General features: G+C 33.3%; 1 protein-coding gene across 1 annotated transcript in view; it reads left to right on the top strand.

Annotated features, from left to right (window-relative positions):
- The window catches only part of CSMD1 (CUB and Sushi multiple domains 1), a 1,057,667-nt gene extending 1,034,277 nt beyond the window's left edge, over positions 1-23,390 (top strand). The window contains exons 63-70 of the mRNA XM_005426386.3: positions 1,484-1,595; positions 2,657-2,836; positions 4,494-4,538; positions 8,386-8,547; positions 9,554-9,666; positions 10,400-10,487; positions 17,076-17,208; positions 19,817-23,390. Of these exons, the coding sequence (XP_005426443.2) occupies positions 1,484-1,595; positions 2,657-2,836; positions 4,494-4,538; positions 8,386-8,547; positions 9,554-9,666; positions 10,400-10,487; positions 17,076-17,208; positions 19,817-19,976 (993 nt within the window). The 3' untranslated portion in view covers positions 19,977-23,390. The remainder of the gene's footprint in view (positions 1-1,483; positions 1,596-2,656; positions 2,837-4,493; positions 4,539-8,385; positions 8,548-9,553; positions 9,667-10,399; positions 10,488-17,075; positions 17,209-19,816) is intronic.
- Positions 23,391-24,503: the final 1,113 nt, after the last annotated feature.

A 24,503-nucleotide genomic window follows, 5' to 3' on the forward strand; every position in this document is an offset into this window, starting at 1 on the left:
GTGTGCTGCTTTCATTTTAAGTTTTAGCAGTAAAATGAAAAAGCAGTATAGCTCTTTAACTACCTTGAACCTCTCTTACTTTTTGCTTGGTCTTTTGGAGCTCTGAGAAAAGATTTGCATGTCGTTATTACTGACAGATAGCAGAATTGGCACAAGTAAAATGACTTAGACTCAAGACTAGCCACACAGTGTTCTACTCCCTATGAAAGACATACTGCGTGTCCTTGACAGGATAGAGAGAATAATATGTTTAAAAATAGTTAGAAAGACATAAATCTACAAATCCATATCACTAATATGACCTTTAAAAACACCAGCGATTTTCCCAAGCTACATCTGGGAGAAATGGTGTGCATTTGCTCAACATCTGTCATGATAAGCAGGTTTTATATAATTGAGTGTATAGATAGCAGGTAGCTACTTTTGAAGATGCTAATTTATGATTTTCATTGAAGCCGTTCTATGACATTTGCAGTGCAGAGCTATCTGCCTTTCTATAACTGCAAGCTCTTACTAATACATATTGATCACTGCTCATTTGCAACTTGTCTGTGAGATATGTTACTTTATTAAAGTAATATAATTTCCAATAATGTGAATTTTGTCCAATTTATTTATTTATTTACTTATTATTGACAAGATTATTTTATCCAAAACAAAAGTAATGCTTTACTGATTAGCCCCATATCATTAAATTACTTGGTCTGGAGTTACATTCTGGTTACTTTTGTCAGTACCATCAATAAGTTCATTTTACTAGAACTCTCCATACAATCTCTTTCTAATCTCTTAAGAAAATTCTTTCTCACCTGCAATTTTGTTTGTAGTTTTCATGCATTTCTATTCCCAGTTGAAATCTAAAGAGCATTTTCTCAGTTATTTTTACCTTTTCTTTTGAGAAAGGTCGTATCATATTTGACCATGGGAAGGTTTTCCATGACTTCGCTCTGCTAGTTAAACATTTCAAATAAAACTTAATACTAATAAATGCAGTGTAAGAAGTTTTCATCTGGAGTTTTCTCTAGTGAATGTATTTGTAGATGAAACAGTTCTTTATAGTTTTTTTCTTTTCATTCTAAAAACTCCCATACTTAGTCAAATTCACACAACAAAAAACCTTTGAAAGTGACTTTATGGTCTATCAAAATATATGCAGTGATATACAGGAAAGAGAGGCATCTCAGGCATTTAGTTTACTTCTCTCACACTGAAAAACTAATCAGCAGAAACGTATGAATATAATGATTTTCCATGTGAACAGTCAGTATTTTTCCACATATTTCTTTTAAATAAGATCACGAAAGAATCAGTTCTTCAATTATTTCATCACGGTAAAAAAAAAAAAAAAAAAGTGTAACTTTAGAAACTGCAAAAAGTAGACAATTTTATTTTTGAAAAAAACTGTATTAACTTACCATTGTCTTGATATCTGACTATATACAATGGATCCTTCTTCTGCCTAATATTCTGGTTTGATCCTTAGGTTGGGAGCACAGTCTATTTCCGATGCAGAAAAGGTTATCATATTCAGGGGTCTACCACTCGTTCTTGTCTTGCTAACCTAACTTGGAGTGGCATACAATCTGAATGCATTCGTAAGTCTGGCTTCTATCCTAACTTAGAACAGAGTGCAATTTTAAGAGTTACAAAGAGGTACATGTGGAAATTAATGACAAATTATTTGCTACAAAGATGCATAGCTTTATCTAAAACATATTTTTAAATGTTTTATTTGTTGTTGTTCCCTATTCAAAGACCAAACATGTATTTGGGGTATTAATTTGAAGGAAGAGTTTTCCGATTTTTTAAATGAAATTCACAATAATTTTATCAGTTTTGCTCAAAAAATCAGTTATAGTTAACCTACTGCATTAGCTACTTTAATTAAGCTAGAAATATTTTTGTGTGTGTAATGGATTAATAAAGAATGGAAAGTGACCTGAAATATGCATGGAAATATTTTGTTGCCTAGTATTTTGTGAACCATAAACTAGAATTCAGCAAAGCCCATCTTTCCTGGACTATGCATGGTTATGCAAATTACTTACAGTTCTGTGTGAGTTGGAAGACATCAAATAATTATTGTATTAAAATATAATAACCTAAGCTGAAAGTAATTCATTACAATGACCTTGGATTTTTTATCCTCTTTTAAATTAACTTTGGATTGTTATAAGTGAGTACCTTGTGGTACAAAGAAAGAAGCATACTGAGTAACCAAATCTGCTGTAGTTAATGCCTATGTCAAAACGTTCTTATGGAACCTTTATTTCAATTGAATTGCATTTATTTATCACAGTAACCACTCTAATTTTCAGAACACAGAATGAAAATGATGCTTGAAGCTGTGACAGTGCAATAATTCACAGGACGAATCATTGCATCATGTACAATGGCATGCGCTTCCCCTCATTTTAATTGTTTACTGATTCCTAGCATGATTTGATTTTGGTTTATTCTTTAAAAATACACGACACTATCATTTCCATCCCATTATAATATAACTATACACTCTGAGTGTTACTTTTACAAGTAAAAACTATTTGACATTGCTAAAAACTATCCAGAGTTGCCATGCATTTATTTCAAATTGGATTGTCTAATTCTATGGAAACTGCTTACCACTATGTTTTCTAACTGTAAAACCCCTTTGCAGCTCATGCTTGCAGGCAGCCAGAAACACCAGCCCATGTAGATGTGAAAGCAATAGATCTTCCTACTTTAGGGTATACTTTGGTGTATACCTGTCAGCCAGGATTTTTTCTTGCTGGTGGATCAGAGCATCGGACATGTAAGCCAGATATGAAATGGACAGGAAAATCACCTATTTGTAAAAGTAAGTCATTACTCAAGTGATTTCTTGGATCCTACTGGGTTTGAATTAATTTTCCCTGAAATTTTTTGTTTTATTTAGTAGTACTAACTTTTTCCACTTACTATTTAATGACACGCATGGAACAACAACTTTTATTTTATGAAAGAAATACTGAAGAAATCAAAGTGAACATAACACCTAGAGCTCATGGAAGAGGAAAAGGTGTGCAAGTGCACAGACACACATACATCTTTACCCTTAACAACAGCAAACACAACCTAAACAGTATTGAGTACTACTTTAGCTGCATTTATCTTTTTGTCACAGTTTTAAATAGTATTTCAATGTATTCAGTGCTTAATATATGATTTTCTATGAGAACAAGAAAAGTTATTTAATATCCTAGCTTTTAGATTCATGCAGGTATACTTTTAGTCTAAGGAAATCTTATAAATTAAAAAGTCTCTGCACTATAATCCACTTTTATATCACTGTAGTGATAAAACTTTCACATAGTTTTCTGGAGTAAATCCAAGTATACAGTTATGAGATCTGAATTTGCTCTTCACATGCAAATCAACATGGCTGTTAATTCTCAGTTCATTAAAAAAAAATTAGAATATGAGGAGAGGAAAAATAGATACCATGGGAAAGTTTTTGAAGTATGATTTTTAATTTTAATATATTAAGTGTCCTGAATAGTTATGATGTTTGAGCAATATTTATTTTTCTTTAAAGTATGGGCAGACTTCCTTGATTCAGCGTTGTCATTTGGTCTACATATCAGAATTTATCTTTATTCTGTGTCTAAAGGATGATTTTTCATAGATACTCTATCATTAATAACTTGAGAAAAATTATCTTTTTGGGGTTAGTTTTTTTTTTTTTGTTATTTTATTTATTGAAGATAAAATGCAGTAGAGATTTATATAAGATTGTGTTACAGTCTTTAGGTACAATTCTCATTGAGCATCCTACACTTTTTGTGCTTTCTTATCACATGATCAGTCTAATTAGTGAATTTCTGCTCCGAAAGAGGAAAAAAACCCCAATATGTAAGACCAAGTCTTCCAATGGGACACTATCCTTTCTAATGTGCCAAATGATGAGTCCAGAACTTGATCAGGATCAATGGACATAACTTTTCTGAGTGTACCAGAAATATAGCAAATTGCACTTTTTAATTCAAAAATTGTGACCCTTTCCATGATATCTGATCATGTTACACGAATCAAGCTATCTGGCTCTTGCTGGTTTGTGTCATAAATGCATCAGTCTTTCCTAACACAATTTTTACTATATTTAAAATACTAATATTCTATATAATTCTATTATACTATATAATTAGATATAGTATTTGTCCCTTCTATAAGGCTCTCTTTTATAGCACTGGGACTGATATAAACATTTTAGCCCTAAATATATGAGATACTTACCTAGCCAGACAGTTTTCCACTGTAAAAATGTTAATTACCTAAATTATTTTCTGATTTTTTTGGGCAAGTGGATAGGTCAAACATGTAAAGTATTCAATACAAGTTATTTCTGTTTTAAAAGTGAATCTATTGGATAAAAGATGATTGCATCCAACAGGTATTGTTTTAACATTTTATTAAAAAAAATACAAAAACCACACAAATATGTTCATGAAAATGATAATTTGTCTTTTTACTTGTAGGTAAAGGAGTGAGAGAAGTTAATGAAACAATAACTAAAACTCCAGGTTTGTATACAAGAAGAGCTTTAGATCTAAATAAATCAAATTTATTTACACCCAAGATTGTTATGGATAATAAAACTATTTCCAATATTTTAGTGAAGTATTTGTTACTAATTTCCAAGGAATATAAATGTTGAGGTCTTTCATAATAACAGGTGACATGTGAACCCTAGTCAATGAAATTCATTCACAAAGAACTTTTTTTAAATTTCTATTTTGTGACAAAATTTGCCAATTTTGTGAATTGCACAAAATCTCTTCTCAAACAGACAAAAGAAGTTTATTACACAAACCTCAGATTTGATCTAGTGTTATATCAGAGAGATTGCTATAATGGAGAGCCTTATAATGACTATATACTATAATTGCAGGGATTAGTTTCAGTCAAAGTTCTGCCCTTCACATTGCAAGTGTTTTAAGACATATAAAAAGCCCACTCCAAAACCAGTTTTGGAAATATTCTTGGCCATCATTTCACATAAACTCTCCATGTACTCCAATATAAGGTTTCCAAAACAGTGTGGACTAGCAGACAGGTGGCAAGGCAGGCAAACATTACTGTTTGTACTGTTTGTACTCATGAACATGTACACAGTTAACCTATTCCTCCTGCCAGTAGCAAAATAGACATATGCATCTGAGAAATCCTCATTCAGAAAATGAAAGTCCTAACTTTGTTTATTAACTTATTCAACAATAAGCAGAGTTGTCACAAAATAAATGAGCTTGCAATTCTATATTTTGATTTTTAGCAAAGCTGCAGGGAAAATAAGATTTATGGTTCACACTCATGGCAATTCACAGAAGGACTCTGTAGAGTAGATGGGATAAAAAGGTATTTCTGCTAATAATTAACCTTCCTGGAGGGTTTTATTAGTGAGAGTGTCAGGTGAATCCATAAATGAGTTCTTCTAAAACACATTACTTCTACAGACTCACAATAAAAGAGGATATAGTGTTCATTCATTGTAATCAATATACAGTCTTCCCTTTTTGGAGACTTCACCTCACCAAACACCTAAGGTATGCATTAATCTGCTACCACACAGGTTTTGAAGTTTCAATGCCAAATTAAAATGTAGACCTAGTTTCCAAATATATTCACTATGCAGAGTGTCAGTATAAATTCACATAATATCATGTCCTTTATAACTAGTTTTTATAAATACTATTTAAAAGCTATTAAAAAAGAATTAAATGCTGTTATTGAAAGTGCCAATAATAGTAAACAGAAAAGTGAAACTGTAACAAATAACAGTAATTAAGAAGAAAAAGTTTTAAGTGGTTTTCAAAAAACAGCTGTGCACTATTATTACGTGTTTTAAAATTGTTAATTCTCTTTGTTATAGAACATTAGGTATTTTGAAACACTTTCTTTACCTTGTTATGTTGACTTTTGATACAATTTGCTTTGCTGCTATCTGTATTTTGAACAGAATTAAGTTAATATTGGTAAACTACAGTTTCTGTAACAGAAGAGATTCATGTTCTGGTTTTTTGCCTTTAGACAACTGAATGCAAGTTATATTTATTGGTTTGTTGGGGGTTTGTTTGTTTGTTTTTTTGTTTGTTTGGGTTTTTGGCAGAGTTAATGTCCTCATAAGCAATAGTAAACATTTTTACATGACTGAGTATAAGTTGCAACTAAAGAATTCTTACAATATCCATGTGAGAATTAAGAACTATATTACTCTGTTTGGTTCACACTGTTTTCACTGCCTTGTACAGTCTTCCAAATAATAGTTAGGAAGCTGTTTTAATGAGTAGCCATGGATTTCCCAATTGTCATGTCCTGAGAACAATCAGTGCAGTCAGTGCAGGATTGGAATACTAATAGCCAGTTCATTCTACTATTTTGCATTTGCCCACAGGGAGTGGGACCTTGTAAGTGCTCAGCACAGTCGTCTCAGAGCCTCTCCAAAGCAGCATCCATGGACACTGCAGCAGTTATGTTTTAACATTTAAGAAAACATGGCTGGGGAAGCAGTAATACAATTTCCCCCCCCTGCTGATTCTGTTCATCTGCAAATGCAAACTCTGTACATACTGAGTCAGTGGTCCTATTCTGAAAAGCTTAACAGCTATTATTGATAGAGTTGTTAGACAAACTACGTACAGAGAATGGAATGTGGTGAAAGTATGGAGTCCTTTATAAAAGTATGGCATCCTTTATAAAAGTCTTACATAGTACCTCTCTGGGTCATACCACTAATACTAGATGTTCCCCTTCATGGGAATATGTCAGACACACAACTTTGATTAAAATATGGACAAATAAAAATAATTGTAATATTTCTTTTTAGAATACCAAGTTTCAAATTTAGCTATGTCACTATTGTAGAAGAAATGAGTAGGAAGAGTCTGAAAGACTCTTTACAGAATACACATATTTGCAGAAGTTATACAAATTCTAAGGACTGTGACATACCAATTGAAATGTAGTGCTACAGATTTTTGATAGTAAGTTGAGGTAACCTTGTGTAAAGCCCCACTGACTTTTACTTACAAAATTGATCACTTCCAGTTATTCAAAGCCATTACACTCAAAGCCACTTAATAGGTCTCTGCTCATTTAGAATCCAGTGATAGAACCAATAACATGCTAATGATGTTTTCAAATCATTCCACACTGAGCTTGAACATTTGCTTGTGACTTTTGCACAACTTTAGGGCAAAAGACATGGAAGAAGTTATTTATCATTGGCTCAACAGCTAATCAGCTCTCTGATTTTCAGATGTCTTACATGTCAAGTATTATTGCCATGGGTTTCTTTCTTGATTCATTTTTGCAATAAGTGATTAGGTAGAGGAGGAAATAGCCATGGAATTTTTAAAAATGGATACAGAGAATATTTGCGCTGATAAATTTCCTTCAAGAAAGACAGCTGCTTAAATGTGCTCAGAGTTTGACAAAATGCAAAAAAAAAAAAAAAAGGCGATTATTTAAGATTTTAATGAGAAGAATGTGGAAACACTTCTAATGTCAGTCTTTAGTTATTTAGAAAGTATCATTTGTAGTGGTCATGGATAGTAAGGGTGAATTTTAATACTTGCTAGGGCTGTCATTTTGTCCAGATATGATGTGGTTAGTTAAACAATTTAAAATATGACATCTAATACCTAAATAAGTTTTTTCTGTAGAGAGGAAAGATACCAATCACATAAAATAAATAATCCAAATGCATATACCTCCAATAATTTATGCTTCATTTTGTAGGATTTTTACTTCGGATAGTTCAAACTGCAGTTGTTGAGAAACGGCAGTTTATTTTAAATAAAAAAAAGTTTCATTCTTTGAAAACTTCACTGTTCATAGGTGCAGTAATATTGTATGGAAAAAAGCTTTGAAGTCTAAAAATGACTGATTAAACTGTTCCAGAAATTCAGTCAATTCAGTTGAATATTCATTCATAATTAGTTCAAAATCACACAGTGCTGCTTCAATAGATCCATGAAACAAAAGGGATGGCCTGAGACTGTTTCCTTGCAGGAATCTCTGGTTTCAGAATACCTTTTCTTTTTTTGCCTCATACCTTAAAGGTACAGGGCTTTAGGGGAGGAGTCTATTGTTTTTCATAGTCTTGAGGACTTCTTCTGAATCACACAAACTATAAAGTGTGAGGTTATTTGAGAATGTGTACCATGATGGACAGGTGTAGTATATTACAGGCAATTGTGTGGAAAGGTTATTAGATATATTGTCTGTATTGCTCAAAGTTTTGCTATAATACCTCCTTAGAACAGTGTATTGATTTCTAAAAAATTATGAGCATAAGTATGGCTGGAAAGATTGTTTTTTCACTGTAGTTTTCTTTTTTTTTTCTTCCCCCCCCCCGCCTTTTTTTTTTAGTTCCTTCAGATGTGTTTTTTATAAACTCGCTATGGAAAGGGTTTTATGAATATTTAGGAAAAAGACAGCCTGCCACTCTCACTGTTGATTGGTTCAATACTACAAGCAGCAAAGTGAATGCCACATTCATTGAGGCATCCAACATACAGCTCAAACTATCAGGTAGGTTCAGAATTTGGTGTTAAAGAAGTTCTTATAATTTTTTTTAAATCTGTTCAGTTTTGATGCATTTTCATTCAAATGGAAAATGAAACAAAAACTTTATATTTTTGCTAAAAATAATTTTCTTTTGCAAAAGGAAAAGCTTTAATGAAATGGTCTGCACAGCTTCTGTCACTTCATGTGCAGTCACCCATCTATTTAAGCCATTATATTTCAAATAGATTTTGAGGTAGGGTTTATTCATCTCAGGCTGTTGGATAGCATTGGTGTGTTGAACTCACAGGAAATACTGAAGTGGCAGACAAAATGTATATAGGCATATTAAGAATTGTAAAGCTGGAAAGCTCAATTAATCAATATTGATTAATATCTACCTTAAAACAATGTGGTATTAATAATGGCATAGCATAATATAGGCATAGATAATTAAATAGCATCATAAATTATGCATACCTTACAATCAACATCATGCATTCCTTTTTGCTTATGTAACTGAAGTTCAGAATTAGCCTTTCACTGCAGTTCTATTGAAAAGAACATTATCAGCTATCACTATATTTTAAGGTCAAGAGTTCAGAGAGAACTGCAGTAGCTGGTTGCCAAAGAGGAATTTTCTTTTACTGCAATACTGATATCTACTGTAGCAATATACTGTAGTGATGTCAGTAAAATCCATTTTTTTCCAGATCAAGGAAATTCCAGGAAATATTTCTATCTGAATTCCTGAAATACAGTGTAAAAACACAACTGCCCTATTTTCTATAAAATTAAATGATACAAACTTATCTTTGCATACTTTTATCAAGTGTGGTGAGACAAAAAATCAGTTAAATAAGATCCAGTCTTAAATCTTGACCTTTTTCATGTTATGAAATTCTTTTATTACAGAATGTTTTCTACAAACTGTTTTAGTTCTAAAGTGACATAATTAGATTTTAAGGGCTATTTGAACAAACTGGTTGAAAATTTGTTTAAAAGGTATGTCTTGCCTCGTTTATTTTAATAGGTGTTTACAAGAAGGAAGAAGCCCATTTGCTCTTGAAAGCTTTTCAAATTAAAGGACCAAGTGACATTTTTGTAAGCAAGTATGAAAACGACAACTGGGCACTAGATGGTTATGTAAGTACCCAGGTTGCCATGGATAAAGATGACTGAGATTAAATTCTGAAGTAATTTGTGATTATCGATGTAAATATATCCATTTTTTTGTCTTACAAATATGTAATCCAGCACTCTGGATCTCAGGGTAGAGATTGGATTACCATTCTGTTTCAGAAATATGTATACAAACTTCTATCTACTGTACTCTGATTAGAATTTTTAGTATATCAAAGGGAAGGGGGAGTGAATCAGCATATTTTGCCATGTTTTTTCCTTGTTTCCTTAGATGGGAGTGTAATTTTACCCTTAGTAATATTGTCCCTTTTTGTAAATAGTTCACTGTAATAAAATACACCTAATCTTGAAGGAAAGCAGTGTTTTACATTTTGCATTTCTTCTTTCTGCCTCATGATACTTTCTATGGAAAAAATTTTAAATCTGACAATTCAGCATGCTTCTCTATCTGCGTACCAATTCAATTATGAGTATGGCATTTCAAGAATTTTAAAACCTAGCTATGTACATTAGGTATTTTTAAAACATTCCAGGTGTTATTTTGAATACCGTTGCAAATAAATAAAATAAAACATTTGACATGATAAATATTGTATCAGCATAGAAAAGTCACTACTATTTTAAAGGCTAAGTGTGAAAATCTGTGCTCCATGTTATCTAGTCTGAGTCACAAAAAACTGGCTAAATGTTATTTATTAATTTCAGAAATCCTTTTTTCTGTTTCAACATATTCTAGGTATCCTCAGGGCTTGAAAGAGGAGTTTTTACTTATCAAGGTGATATACATGGAAAAGACTTTGGAAAATTTATGCTCCAAAGACAAGGTACATGCTTTCATAGATTTAAATATGTATCATCCTTTGGGGTCTTGCAAGAATGCATTCAAAGAATTACTCAGCTATTTAGATGAAGTAGGCATGTTTATTTTACACTACTCCTATTACAAAATATAACCAAATATGCATATTTGAAATATACAGTTCAAATCCTAATTTAACTCTGCTTAACACATTACTATCACAGGTTTTCAAGTGTAGCAACCTAATAAGTGCAGGATACTCTTAAAGAGAGTGCCATTGCAAGCATTTGCATTTCTTTTTGAAAGTACCAGGGATATTATGCAATGCAAACACATTTCCTGCTTAAATATATAAATTGTAGTCAGAATCATATAAGAAATTAAAAGGTAGAATCAACCCTAATTTTAACAATGTCATTTGCAGAGTCTCTGTTGCTGGTGAATGTTTTCAGAATGTATGTGTATTTGGACAGAATTTTACTTTACTGTCAAAAATAATAAGTGTCTGAAGTATGTATTACAGCTATGGGCTCAAGTGATCTAGCAGCTGGTATAAGACTAGTTATTTTGCTCATAAATAGTTTATCATAAAAACTAAAGTATTTACTTATGAAATACTCACTCATAAAACATTTTTGGCAAATACTAAGTGTAAGCATCTGCATTTCCTGATCCTGGAACTACAGCAAAGTGGTCAAAGCACAGTATATACACAGAAAAATACTGGTTTAGGAAGAGGAGACAGCCTAGCCAATATCTCTATGACAGACTCTATGCACCTTTTATAAATTGCCTTGGTTCCATTAGCTTCACTGCTGCTGTACCCAGTGCTCTTTAGAGTTCTGTTGAATCTCTTTTGTGCTTGTTTGCTCTATTAAGTACTGTAATAGCAGTTATGCTGTGGATTTGCTCATCTTGGCCATCTCTTAAATTGCTAAGTATGTTTAGTGACTAGGGGCAGAAACCCATCTCTTCAGATTCCCAGCCTAAGAACTGCCAATTATTGAAGCCGAATGCAAATTCAATCTTCAGAATAAACTCTTGTGTAGGACAGATTATGTGGCTGCCTGTACTTTCGTGTAATCTTTACTACCGTATATCTAAGCTTTTGCTTTCTGATTTTAGCTATCATACTGTAAAAGTAGAGCATCAACATTTGTTCGAACATGTCTCTGTTAAGCAGCCTTTGTTATCTTGAAACAGTAAGAATGTGGTTTGTTGTTTCTGTTTGGGGGGGATGTATATTTGTATTTGCTATTATTTTAAGCAAGATCAAAAAATATATCCATGGTTTGCCAGCTACCTAAAATAAAAGCTTGCTTCTATGAGAAATTAATAACTCATAGTGGTAATTGAAGAGTAAGCAGAAAGTTAAACAGAGAATTCTCTGGTGGATGTATTCTACAGTAGTGGAAAATATTGTTGATCTCACCTTTCAGAGCTGTGATATAAGAGATCAGTTTGTATAAGGCTAGTAAGGAGCTGGAGTGTCCAAGTTAATCCTGCATTCCTGGACTGAGGACCTTTCATATTCAGTTTTGACATCTCTGTCGAGAGCTTGCTGCAAATGCAGACACCCTCTCTTTTACAAGATTGCTAAATAGGCACTGATTCTCTATAAATTGCTTATTCTCTATTGAATAATTAACAGCTAAAAGGAAACAGCAAATTTCCATCCAATACAGGTTATATTTGTCAATACCCTCTTATATTCAAGAGTAATTTGGTTTTGTTTTTAAATCTATTCTGTTCATGAATATTTTGCTGCAATGATGATCTCATATATCCTCTCTCTGAAGATCTAACATATTTCTGGTTTTTAAGTTTAATTATTTACTGCCTTTACAGTAAGCCAAAAGTATACATAAACTGGTGCATACATAAAGCAGTGTGAAATTCTCCATCTGCAAGCATATTTCAAAGACAGCATTTATGGAGAACTACTTGGTCAAATGGGAAAGACCAAGGTATTTTATGAATAGTTTTCTATTACACAATGCTAGAAAAAGACTGGTCTCAGTGGGTATAACAGAATCACAGAATACACAGAATATTCTGAGTTGGAGGGGACCCGCGAGGGAAATCATATCCAGCTCTTAAACGAATGACTCATACAGCAATCAAAGCCACAATGTTGTCATTATTAGAACTGTGCTCAAACAACTGAGTATGCTCAGTCTTTGAACTTAGTGTCATGAAAACAGAAAGAACTTTTCTTTCTTAGTACTTTTTATCCTCTCTCAGAAGTAATTTTGGTTGTAGCCTTGGCAAACAACGCAAAGGACAAAGAGATCTGTTATAAATCTGTTTAGAGAACTAGAAATGTACCTGAGCCTTCTTAAAAGGCCCAAGTTGTGACACCAAATTATTTAACCTCTTTTGTCCAGTAATCTAATTTCTGAGGGCTTTTTGTCTGTTAGGTTATAGCAACTTGGTTTTTAAAAGGATGCAAGTCTGTGGCTAAGTTCAGTTTCACCAATTGCTGAGTGCCTATGCCTCAATACTAAATTTATAGAAGATGTTTATTCTAAAATCTTGTTCATTCCAATCTGGACACTTCTTTTAAAATTGTGTAAAAAGGTGACTTTGTGAGAAGAAAAACCTTCTTCACAAAATTATTATTTTCTTGTATTTATTTTCTCTGGAGAAATAAAATCACCCACCTTTTTTCTTTCCTCTAAATACTTTTTGACTTTTCTAGATTGATATAACATATTAACAAAAAATGAAATATGGATAATTAATTTGCATCTGTGTTAGATCAATGGCTGTGGAATACACATCCATTACTGGAAAGTTAATCAACTCTTAAAAGTGTTGAATATCATGAGATGTAAATTTTAAATTTCATTCTATAAATCATCCTTCCTCTCCAGATCATTTCACAGAACTTCATCATTCACATGAAAACTCCACATCTAAACAAGGAACTGAAGGAGTACCCTGAGAGCTCCAGAGAGAGCTCCACAAGAGCTCCAGAGTACAGAGCTGTTGTGTGTTAGCTAAAGCACAAACAGTAATGAGCCATGGAACTGTTTGTTAACACGTCTACACCCAGTGAGGCACCTATCCAGAGTCTTTGCTGTCCAGCAGGTTCAATCAGGTGCAGAAGCTCCAGCCTATGTTTTCCTTGGAAGCTGCTGATTTTCTTTCTGTGTTGCTATTTTTTTCCCTTAAATCCTTGACCTGATAACCATCCTTGTCTCAGAAATTACTCTTAGACCTGTAATTCTACTTTTCTTAATCTTGCATGGCTTTTGCTGTCACATTTTCTCGAATTTGAACAAGCATTTCTCTTAGTAAGACTGAGCCATGCTGTACAGATGCCAGTCAACTGAAACCCTGAGCTAGGAGACAAAGGAGAAGTGCATATAATAGATCCACATAATGATAAGAAAATGTTTTTTAATCAGAGAATCATGGAATGGCTTTGGTCAGAAGGGCGGGGTTGCCACCATGAGATCAGGTTGCGGAGTATCTTCTTTAAAAAAGTATTGTTTTCTATTAGGTATAAATGACAACACTTTTCAATCACCTCAAGAATAAAAATACACAGCTTGTACATTAATGAATTCACTGTGTGTTCTCAAAATTTGAATTCAGCTGACGGCTGCTGTTTTAGGAGGCTAAAGCCCGGTTATTACATGAACTGTTAAAAAAATCCCAAAAACATTTATAATCTTACTGAACATTCCTATTTTAAATAACAAATTTCCCAGTGACAAGATATGGCTTTTTTAATGAAAAATGAATCAAATTATCTTTTGCATACATTTTGTGTGTATATTTAGGTATTTCTACTTTTCTGTTTTCAGATGTGGCAGCAATTACTACCTTAGTTTGGGCAGTACAATAATAATGCTGTCAGGAGAATGAGAAAGTTCACATCAGGATATGTTTAATCACAAACAGATCTGAAAATTATTATAATGAGTAGACCAGACCATGTTGAAATTATACTGAGTCTCGTACATGACTGAAATTCAGATTATGCAAAACTGCAGTGAAGGTTTTTTTCCTAATGAAAAGCACATGCAATGCAGAGTCTGAACCTGGTCAACTCAAGGTTGAAACTCTCCAATTAAAGCTTGTAAACTTCAGTAAAAAATTTCTAGTTTTGTTACCATAAGTGTGGTACTTCAAAAACTGTAGAGATATAGAATATGTGATTACCTCCACTAGAAGTCTTGTGTAAAGTATTAAATGTGAATCAGTTATCCAACATAGATAACTTAAAAGAGACTCTTGAAGTGTAAATTTGTGCCTGATTTTAAATCTTGAGCTACACAATGCTTTTTAAAATTAACTAAATAAACCAAAAAAGTCACACTGAAAATTGTTTTTTTATTAATTTTATAGTTTTTATGAATTTTTACACTGGTTGTACATTAAAATATATCTATCATATGTGGCATGATGATAGCTTTGAGATAGAGGTTAAGACTTCATTGATCAAACATATTTCTATTTGAAATTTGTATAAGAATTTGAATATTAATTCCAGATTTTTTTTGGTGTAAGTTGACTTCAATGAATTTGATAATTTCCTTATTTTTTAATAATTACTCCAAATAATTGAAAAAATAGCTGGAGATTGTGGTGGTATAGGATGAAGAAAGTGATAACTGAATGCGTTTGTTTGGTTGGGTTTTTTTAAGAGTCTGTCACTTCTTCTAGCCAATAAAAAACATTTAAATCAGTACTTCTAAAACTTCTATTAACAGTTTGGCCTACTGTAGTGTGTCTGTTTTCAATTTAAACAAGTTAGAGGATGTCCAGTCCATGTACAATGCAGAACAAATACATAAATTTATGCCAAATATATTTCCACAGCTTGAATTTTGAGACAAGTACTGGATTACCAAATCCCAAGATTTTAATAAAATGGTTGTGTTTGTTCTAAAACAGTTCAATGTTAAGAGTAGTATGATGAAGCTCATAACATGATCCTTTCTACTACAATAATAGGTTTATTAATTTGAAAAGGTTTTCCTTCACCAGTTCTGTAGAGAAATGTGTAGAGAAGTCTAAAACATGACAGAAGATTAAGACAGTGAAAAAGATCTTAGTGCAATATTTTGTCGTATTTTAAGTGATCAAATGTAGCAATACTGAAATTCCTAGGGAGGTTGGCTTCATTTTAAAGGCCACTTAGTTACTTCCTAAAATTTAGTACATTTTTTTAAATTAAATGTGCCAAAGCTAGTTTAATATTGACACATGAAACATCTATGGTTTAAAGATGTCTCACAGCAAAAAAAAACTTATCTGCCTTTTCCATTGAGCTTGAACTGCAAGAAATCATAGAATGGTTAAATGATTTGTGTTGGAAGAGACCTTAGAGATAATTTAGTTCTAAACCACCTGCTGTGGCCAGGGGTACTATTCACTAGATGAGGTTGCCAGTGCCCCATCCAGTCTGACCTTGAACACTTCCTGGGATCATAGGAGAATTATTACTTTTCTGTCTGTTTTTTTGTTTTCTCAATTTTTGAACTTAGATGTTTTAGTAGACTGGTGAAATTAGCATAGTGGCCATGTCTCTACTGTATAACTGGTTTCCACTAGAGTCCTAAAAACACTGATTGATGCTGCTGCTGTCAATGAGGGAGTTGTGGTGTTTGAAACACCCTGTACTGGTGGTTTGGAGCATTTCTGAGGTAAACAGCAGCGTCTCCTTTCTTCTCCACTCTTAATAGCAATAATACCCCAGAATATCAAGCACAGATACTTGCCCAAGCCCGATCCTCTCTGCACATTTCCTCTATCCCGGTCTTTCTTTCTTGAATGGGACCTATATTGCTTTCTGAAGAGCTGTGAGTTCAAACTGGCAACACGGAGTTGGATCTCAAAAACCATTTTTTCCTATAAAATTTTCTGTATTTTTCATCATTAAATTGTCTTTCATCCTTCACATTTTGAATTACCAAGGTGGTCAACTATTTAAGCAACTTAGTGATGTGTCTCTTTATACTGGTGAAAAAATGTGTTCTGCAAAATGCTTTACAGTCCAGGTTATCTGCCTGTCCACAACAGGAGCCCAGCGAGGCCGTGCCACAGGCCACTGCGTTTGCATTCTCTGCACTGTTCTATCCACAGCTGCTCGAGGGATGTGGACACAGATGCAGACTTGGGAGGGCTTCTGAGCCGAGCAGAGCCACTGTTTTATTGCAGTCACCTCAGTTTTTCCTTGCTTGTTCTTGTTTGCTGTGGTCTTGCGTTGGTTGTTGTTTCCAAGATGAATATTAAGACTGCTGGCATACAGTAGTTTTGCAGAATTAATTTGGTTTTTAGAAGTTATATGGCTTAACTTTATTAAATTGAGTCATCATCAGATTAATTATGTCAATAATCATAATTATTTTACATGCTGAATACTGTTTTCAAATAATTTTGATAGTTATTGATATATCATGAAGTAGTATTAACAGTATTTATACTATGATTCTGCATGCTATTTATTTCAAGTTTTTAAATATAATTATTTGATCAAGACATCATCTTCTTTAACTCTTGAATAAAAAGGACATAATTAGCTAGATAACATGGGGATTTTATTTCTTCCCGTAGATAATGTGGAAATTTTATTTCTGACCATTTTTTTTCATTTCAGGTCCTTTAAGCGCAGACACAGACCTTTCAAATCACTATTATGGTACAAACAGCAGTTCAGTTGCAGCTGCCATCCTGGTACCATTCTTTGCTCTAATATTATCAGGGTTTGCATTTTACCTCTACAAACACAGGTATTGTAAATGTTATTTATTCAATAATTTAATAAGTTTTTTTGTTTGATTTTGATAGGTAACTAGAGAACACAGTGCTAAAAGCTTTTAAGAACATCTTTGCTCTAGAAAGACAAATATTTCTAGGTGTCCCCATGAAGGAGTTCAGTGCAGGGCAGTTCTTAATGGTGTACATTTTGAAAGATGAGTTGCTCTATTAAGGAGCAAAAACCTTTCAACCTTCTTGGTTCGTTAGGCTGAATCAGATTGAAATCTGAGGTCACATGTTCTATTTTTTCATTTTAATGCCTTTTTAAATTGAATGTATGCTGCTTCTTTCAAAAAGCTTATTAGTACTAATTATACAAGCTGAAAAATCCATAAATCCCATGAGGGAACAGCCCATAATGCAACTACTTATGGTATGTGCTGAGTCAGCTAGTGATTACTATAAGAATTGGCACCACTTCAGGTCACATGAATCTTTTCTATGTCACTAGATATAAGAATAAATCCAACAATGTTGTCTGAAATCTGATTTGAAGGCTGATATCTATGTATCCTCTGAAAATTTGTTCATTCTGAGAACTATTTGCAAAATAGTATATAACAAGAACATGCTTTTTAAACTTTTGTACTGTAATCATGGCACCAAGAGTATTTTGTGATTGCAAGAAATCACACAGACAATCTGAGGTCTACCAGTGCCCTACAATGCAGTAGACTGTCTGCCCTCCTCAGCATTAGATGGTTTGGGAAAAACAAATTGCCGTGGGGCTTGAACTTAGGAACTGCAGTTAAAATGATCCATGTCCTGACATGTGGTATAGCCTTTTGTTGACAAAAACTGCTCAGGAAGAGCTGTCAACTATGTCTTCAAGTTTGATTTTGTAAGACACTTTTCTGATGCCTACAGGCCTACATTTTCAGACAGCTCCTGTTCTGCAGTAGTGGGGGGAGCTTTAAGAGCATCATGAATGCCCAGGCATTTGGATCTGGAGAAGAAATAGAATGAAAAGAGAATATTGCTTAGAAAGAGGAGGCAAACTCATAAAAAAATTATTTTGTGACATAGGGGTACATTTTGTAGTTTATCCTGTGAAATTTTTAATGCCCTACATGAGCAGTTGAGATATGTATGTATTTAAGAGAGATAAAACTCATTCTTTAGACAAGCAGCTATAATCCTGTTAATGGTATGGCTGGTGCAGCATTGCAGTTCTGCCTGCATTTGCATTATATTTGAGATAGGAGATGTTTCTCATAACTTAATATTTCAAATATTTTTCCCTTTCTTCAATTTTCAGTGAATTGCTTACAATAAACTGCAGGTTTTAGGGGCGATATGTGTCATATTGCCATGAAAAAACTAACAAGTTGATTAGTGAGGTAAATTAATTTTAGGTCAAACTTTATTCTTTTCAAAAGAAAGGATGTTCCAATGGAAAGAGAACAGAATCTATAAGTTTTGAAGGGTCTTTCTTGAAATTACATTAATGATCAGAGTAGCAACATGAAACTTTCAAAATGATGCGATGGTAGTTATGTCCCTTGGGGCTCTCTGTAACAGAGAATTTGAAGGTCTTAGGGTACAATTTTATGGATGTTTCTGCTGTGCTATCTCACAGAAACATCATCTAATTAGAACCAGGGTTGTTAAATCTTTTTTACACAGTTATAGCTGTTATCTGGCTGACAGGGATTACTTCAGGAATGAAAACTGCATCTCAATTTTTCTGAGCAAAATTAAAATATATTTAATTAATTTTACTTAGGAAAGGACCTAGTTAGCTTTTAAGATTGTTTAGTAGTTATAAAATTAAAATAGGCATAAAAAATATTTATTAATAACAGAATTATTTCCATGTTGACAATTTCCACTAGTGATAGCTTTCAGTGACAGCTTCCCCCCTATCTGCTGTCCAAAACAGAATAATTTTATAAGAAGAACTTGATTTTCAAGAACCATTTTCTGAAGTTATATAATGAGATTATAAATTGTTTTATTAAGCACTAAGCCCTTACATTTTACAGTCTTTTATCTCCTTTCTTGCCTTATTACAATTATTTGTATAAAACAATATACTGAACTTATTATATTTCTTTAGATACTTCTAGATACTAAGACATTTAATTTTAAAATATTAGTATATAATATCATAGGTGATCACTTTCTAAATATGTTGGAAAATCTGCACAGTTCTGGTTTATTTTTATTTAATTACTGTCTTAATTTGTTCTAACAGAGCTTTGCATAAAAATATGAATGTTCTTGAAAATTTGATAAATCTTTCATGGTAAGAAAACACTATCAAAAATAAAAGATTGGTTAGTTTCAGTATCATTTGATGCTGAATTCTCAACATATATGTGAATATCAGTCAGGATTTGATCAGTCTGATTACCGGTGTTTGGACAAGGTATTTAGCAGTGTTTACTGTTGGTATGGAGGTAGAAAGACATGCTGTGGGAGATCTACCTGGAATAAGTGGAATTGCAGACACTTACCTGGAGGTTACTACCACTAGCAGTGCAAGATATTCTGGACACTTGCTGTTGTATGTAGATAGAGTGGAAATATTAGAATGTCTTATTGCTAATGATAATTTCCTGTCTTTTTTTTCCCCAGAACAAGACCAAAAGTACAGTACAATGGATATGCTGGACATGAAAACAGTAATGGACAAGCTTCATTTGAAAATCCCATGTATGACACAAACTTAAAACCCACAGAAGCAAAGGCTGTGAGGTTTGATACGACTCTGAACACAGTTTGTACAGTGGTATAGCCTTCAGTGCCCAATATGACTGATTCATAGCCATACCTCTGATGGACAAGCAGTAATTCCTTTGGTGCCATATACCAGTTTCCCTTCTCTTGGCTTTGCTGCTGTAATCTTTAACATCTTCTGTCAGCCTACATGCAGCTAAATTTTCTGGTAAAAATGTGTCAGTCTTCGGGGGATCAGACAAAGAATATTTTTTCATCTTAAAGTTGGATCAAAATGCCTGGCTGCATCTGCTTCAAACCAAGGCACACTTTAAGGAAGACTGCCAAGTCATGCCAATTTGTCATATTTAATGCCTCAGACTCTCATATTTGTATGCGGCTGAATGCCTTTCAATGTGTTCTTCTGGGCACTTGGATAAATCCTTTGAGTACTGTGACAAATGATAGCGCCGCAGATTATCCCTGGGAATATTCTGAAGAAATAAAGCTCTCTTGAAGAAGGAGATAGCCTTCCTTGAGGTTGCATACACTTGCAAATGCTTTACCATTGAAATCTTGCTAAAATTAGGAAAACTTACAGTATATTTTATTCATAGGACAGTTTTGCCAATTCCCCAATCAGCCATTAATATCTCAAAATATTAATGCACAATTTTTTTTGCACTAGGGTGTAATGGCTGACTAAGATACTGGTAAAAATATACAGGGTTTCTACACACTGTCCATTGTATATAGACATTCACTCACTCTTTGCCAAGCAAAACATTCCACAATAAATTTACTTGGAGTATTAAAATTGACCCCCATGTTTAGCACCAGTTAAAATCTTGTGCTATAGAGGATAATGTTTCTTTTGTCAATTTTTAACTAAACTTAATTGTAAACATGATTACAAGTCACTGGAGACTTTCAGCCAGAACAAGAGCCCATTTCTAAGAAATTTTAATTGCCACTATTGTTTTCTTCTGAAATTGGTCATCAATCACCACTGTCAGTGTCATACTATTTAACAGCAGGGGGGTTAGCAGCTATTGCTGCTTGCCATGTACAAATGTGAATAGTAATTTATTTTAGATAGCTCATAAAGCCTGTGAGCCTGTGCTCATAATACAGTCTTCCCCTTTGCATTTTTTTCCCATTTTTCCTTTATTATGACATCATTTTCTGATGTTACGTGGAACTAAAACACATTACAGTAGCATAGAAAAACCCAGGGCAAATTGTCCATAAAAAGTGGTCATTCAGTTTCTACTTTGAACAGAGAAATATTCAACTATCTTTGCTTTGTTTATTTTAAATTTTATTAAACACACTGCTTACTGCTTTTGTACTTACACAGTTGACAGAGATATTTATACATATAAAAATTGAGTAATCGTTAGTGTTTGCACAGAATTAGAGGTTTTATTGAATGAAAATAAACAATCCAAAATGCTATTGGGCAGATTAATTAAACTGAGTTTTAAAATTAGGAAGTCATACTAAATAATGAAGCAAAATCTGGTTTTAGTCATACACATTGAGTTCAAAATACAGGAAAGATGTTTTGCTTTTCTTCTAATTCAGGGCTGTTTTTTGTTTTCCTTTTCTGAATTTCAAAATTTCCTATTGTCCTATTGCTATCTAAGCCTGTTGAAAAGTTTTTTCTGAACTCCATATGTGTGTAGGTCTGGCTGTTATACACAAATCAAAAAGGTAATATAAGCCCAGTAACAGGTTTTTCAGCTAATGTTGCAGAATGCAACAAAAGTTTCAAAGGTAACCCTTGGTCAGCTTAACAACTACATCTGTTAGATGAAAAATACCAGCAATATAATACATAATAATTGTAGGGCCTACAACTGTTATGTTCTTTATATGAGCAAGAAACTCTGAAGAAAATTTAATAAATAATCCTTTCCAGTCAGTTCCTTGTTCATTTTGTTTGTAGTTTTTTGCTTTCTTTTTTTTTTTTTTTTTTTTTATGAAGTTATTGGGCAGTAAGTTTCATTTAGCTGTCCCATCTTAGAGCCCTTCACATTTTCTGAGAAAGAACAGTCATCAGGTAAAAGTTATCCTGATCCTCCCCGGCATAGAGGCAGTTGCTTGGCAAATGAAGACCTTCTCTAGGAACAATGGGCTAGGAAGGAGGATATTGTCTGAGTAAAGTTTCTGACAGGTGTTAAAAATTGACATTACTGCATTAAAACTCTTTCTGTAGTGGCAATGACAGAAAAAAAAATGGAATTTTAAAAACAAAATACATAGCTTTTATTGATGAGTTCTAGTCCTGTCATTACAGTGTATGCTTCAGTGCCCTGTCTCACTATGACCACCAAGGAATGTGTTGGAGGATAAAAGAGAATAGTTAAGACCATAGTTTTGTCTTTTGTATTAGAGCACCCAGATTCCATGAATCCTTTATCCAGTGGTTCATTTTGAGAGGTAATTAACAATTGCTTATCCTGAGTGAGTGCTCTTTGACCAGGGACACTCAGAAGGACAACACTAACAAATTATCCTAAGTTTGCTTGGAGTGTTGATTAAGCAGCAGCTTCACATTGGAAACCAAGCAAAAGCAAAATATTACAGTTTAATCAGTTCTACCCACACCTTTCAAATTCCTCTCCTTCTCTGCTGTGTTTGAGTCCTCTGTTCAGGCTGGATCTCCTTCTCCTGAAGTTATGATGCAGAGGGCTGTGTATGCATGCACTTAGATATGGTGCTTCTTCAGAGTGAGGCTCTTAAGATGATTTGCTGTGGCTGGGTAATGGCAGCCAGGAAATCTTTTTTTTTCATATAAATGCAGAAGACTTTTCCCCCAGCGTTGACCAGATCATTATGACAGGCTAATAATACATGCTATATTTTTTTTAAAAAACAGGTTATGTGCTTCAAAGCTGTTAAAAACTGCTGCTTGTATCACACATCTTGCCTTTCTCCAGGCTAGCTGCAATAATTTTTTTTCTTGTGTAAAATATTTTGTAAACAAAAAAAGTTGTTATTAAAAAAATAAAAAAAAAGTGGGAGGGTGGGAGTGGGGGGACTGGGGAGAACGCCCGCATAATGACCAAGTCAATCTAATTTTCATTCCCACTATTCCATTCTGCCATTTCACTACATGCTGCTGTGACATGAAGTAGGTGCAAAAGAACTTTTTTGTACAGAGATATATTTTTTATGAAGAATTTGTAAAATTATTAAATATGATGTACTTTTTTGATTAATGTAGGTAAATTGTTAAAAATAAATGTTTTTACAATACAAAAAGAAATTGTAATTTTCCCAATAATGTAAAATTTACCATCTTTAGCTGATTTTCAGTTCTGATCCTATTACACTTGTATTAATATTAAAGTGGCCTGTTAAAAATAAACAGTATTCTCTTTGGAAAAAAAAAGAAACATAAAAGACTGTAATATAGCCTGTGCAATGCCACCTACCTTTAAAACAAAATCAGAGTTCTAATTAAATATTTAATTTTAGATTTTCATCTATTGTGTGACCTCTTCTTATCAACTTTGTTCCTTCTATTTCCTTTTATGCTTTTAAATCTCAGATACTGGTTTTTATTATGCAATGTTTCAACAGAATGTTAGTCTTGTCATCTTATGTCCTCAAGCATTTTGTAACTTGGGAAAAAAATTCAGGCTCTCTCTAGTGAGGTGGGATTTACCTCCTGTTATGTTACAGATTCAGATTTTTAAATGTGACCTAAGTTTTTTGGTTATTTATAAAAAATAACTGTTTTATTCTTCCACAAGCCTGCATCCTACCCACGGAATTCATGGATCACATGGAGCCAGAGGTATTTCCAATTTTAACATCTGAGAGCTAGTTCTTCAAATGTACATACTTTGAATGAAATAAAAAGGCTTTTTAAAATGCTTTTATACATAAAATTTGCCATATATACTAATGTTTTCAGAATCAATATATGAAATTCTGAACAATTAAAAATATTTTGGTGTGTATTGATATTAAAAAAAAATTGAATTTATTTACTTGCTGACAGGTTAACCAAGAGTCAGTCTTCAAGAGTATTCTGCCCATTATTTCTTTGGGAATCAGTACTAGCACATGAGTGTGGTTCACTTTTAGAAAAAAACTAAGATATGTGCGTGTCCTTGCTGCCTTTCTCATCCTCACAATCCATCCTTCTGGTAATATGATATTTTATAAAAGTTCCCATCTCTCACAATGATCTGACTATCCTAACACTAAGCTGTAAACTGTAATCACTGACACTATCAGAGCAGCTATTGAGGCTCTATCTGACAGGGAGGCATGATTTTTACCTCTTTCACAAACAGGTGTCTAAATATGCTAAACAAATGAGCTATTGTTCTTTTCACTATTGCTGAATTGCAGTGACAGCTTTTAAAAATTATTTTCCCTTATGATCTATTGAAAAATACAGCATAGTATATCTAATTTCAGATTCTAGGGAAATCATTTATAGAAAAGAGGTATTTTGTGGGTGTTGAGGATACAGTTATGTAAGAGCCACTCTCAATTGAATCTCTAAAGAATGAACATACTTGTTTTCCAGCTGGCAGCTACTATCTTTGTAGCAGCAGTGAGTTCATAAACAGTATCAAAGGAT

The sequence above is a fragment of the Geospiza fortis genome, unplaced genomic scaffold (assembly GCF_000277835.1).
Source record: "Geospiza fortis unplaced genomic scaffold, GeoFor_1.0 scaffold56, whole genome shotgun sequence".
Classification (NCBI taxonomy): domain Eukaryota; kingdom Metazoa; phylum Chordata; class Aves; order Passeriformes; family Thraupidae; genus Geospiza; species Geospiza fortis.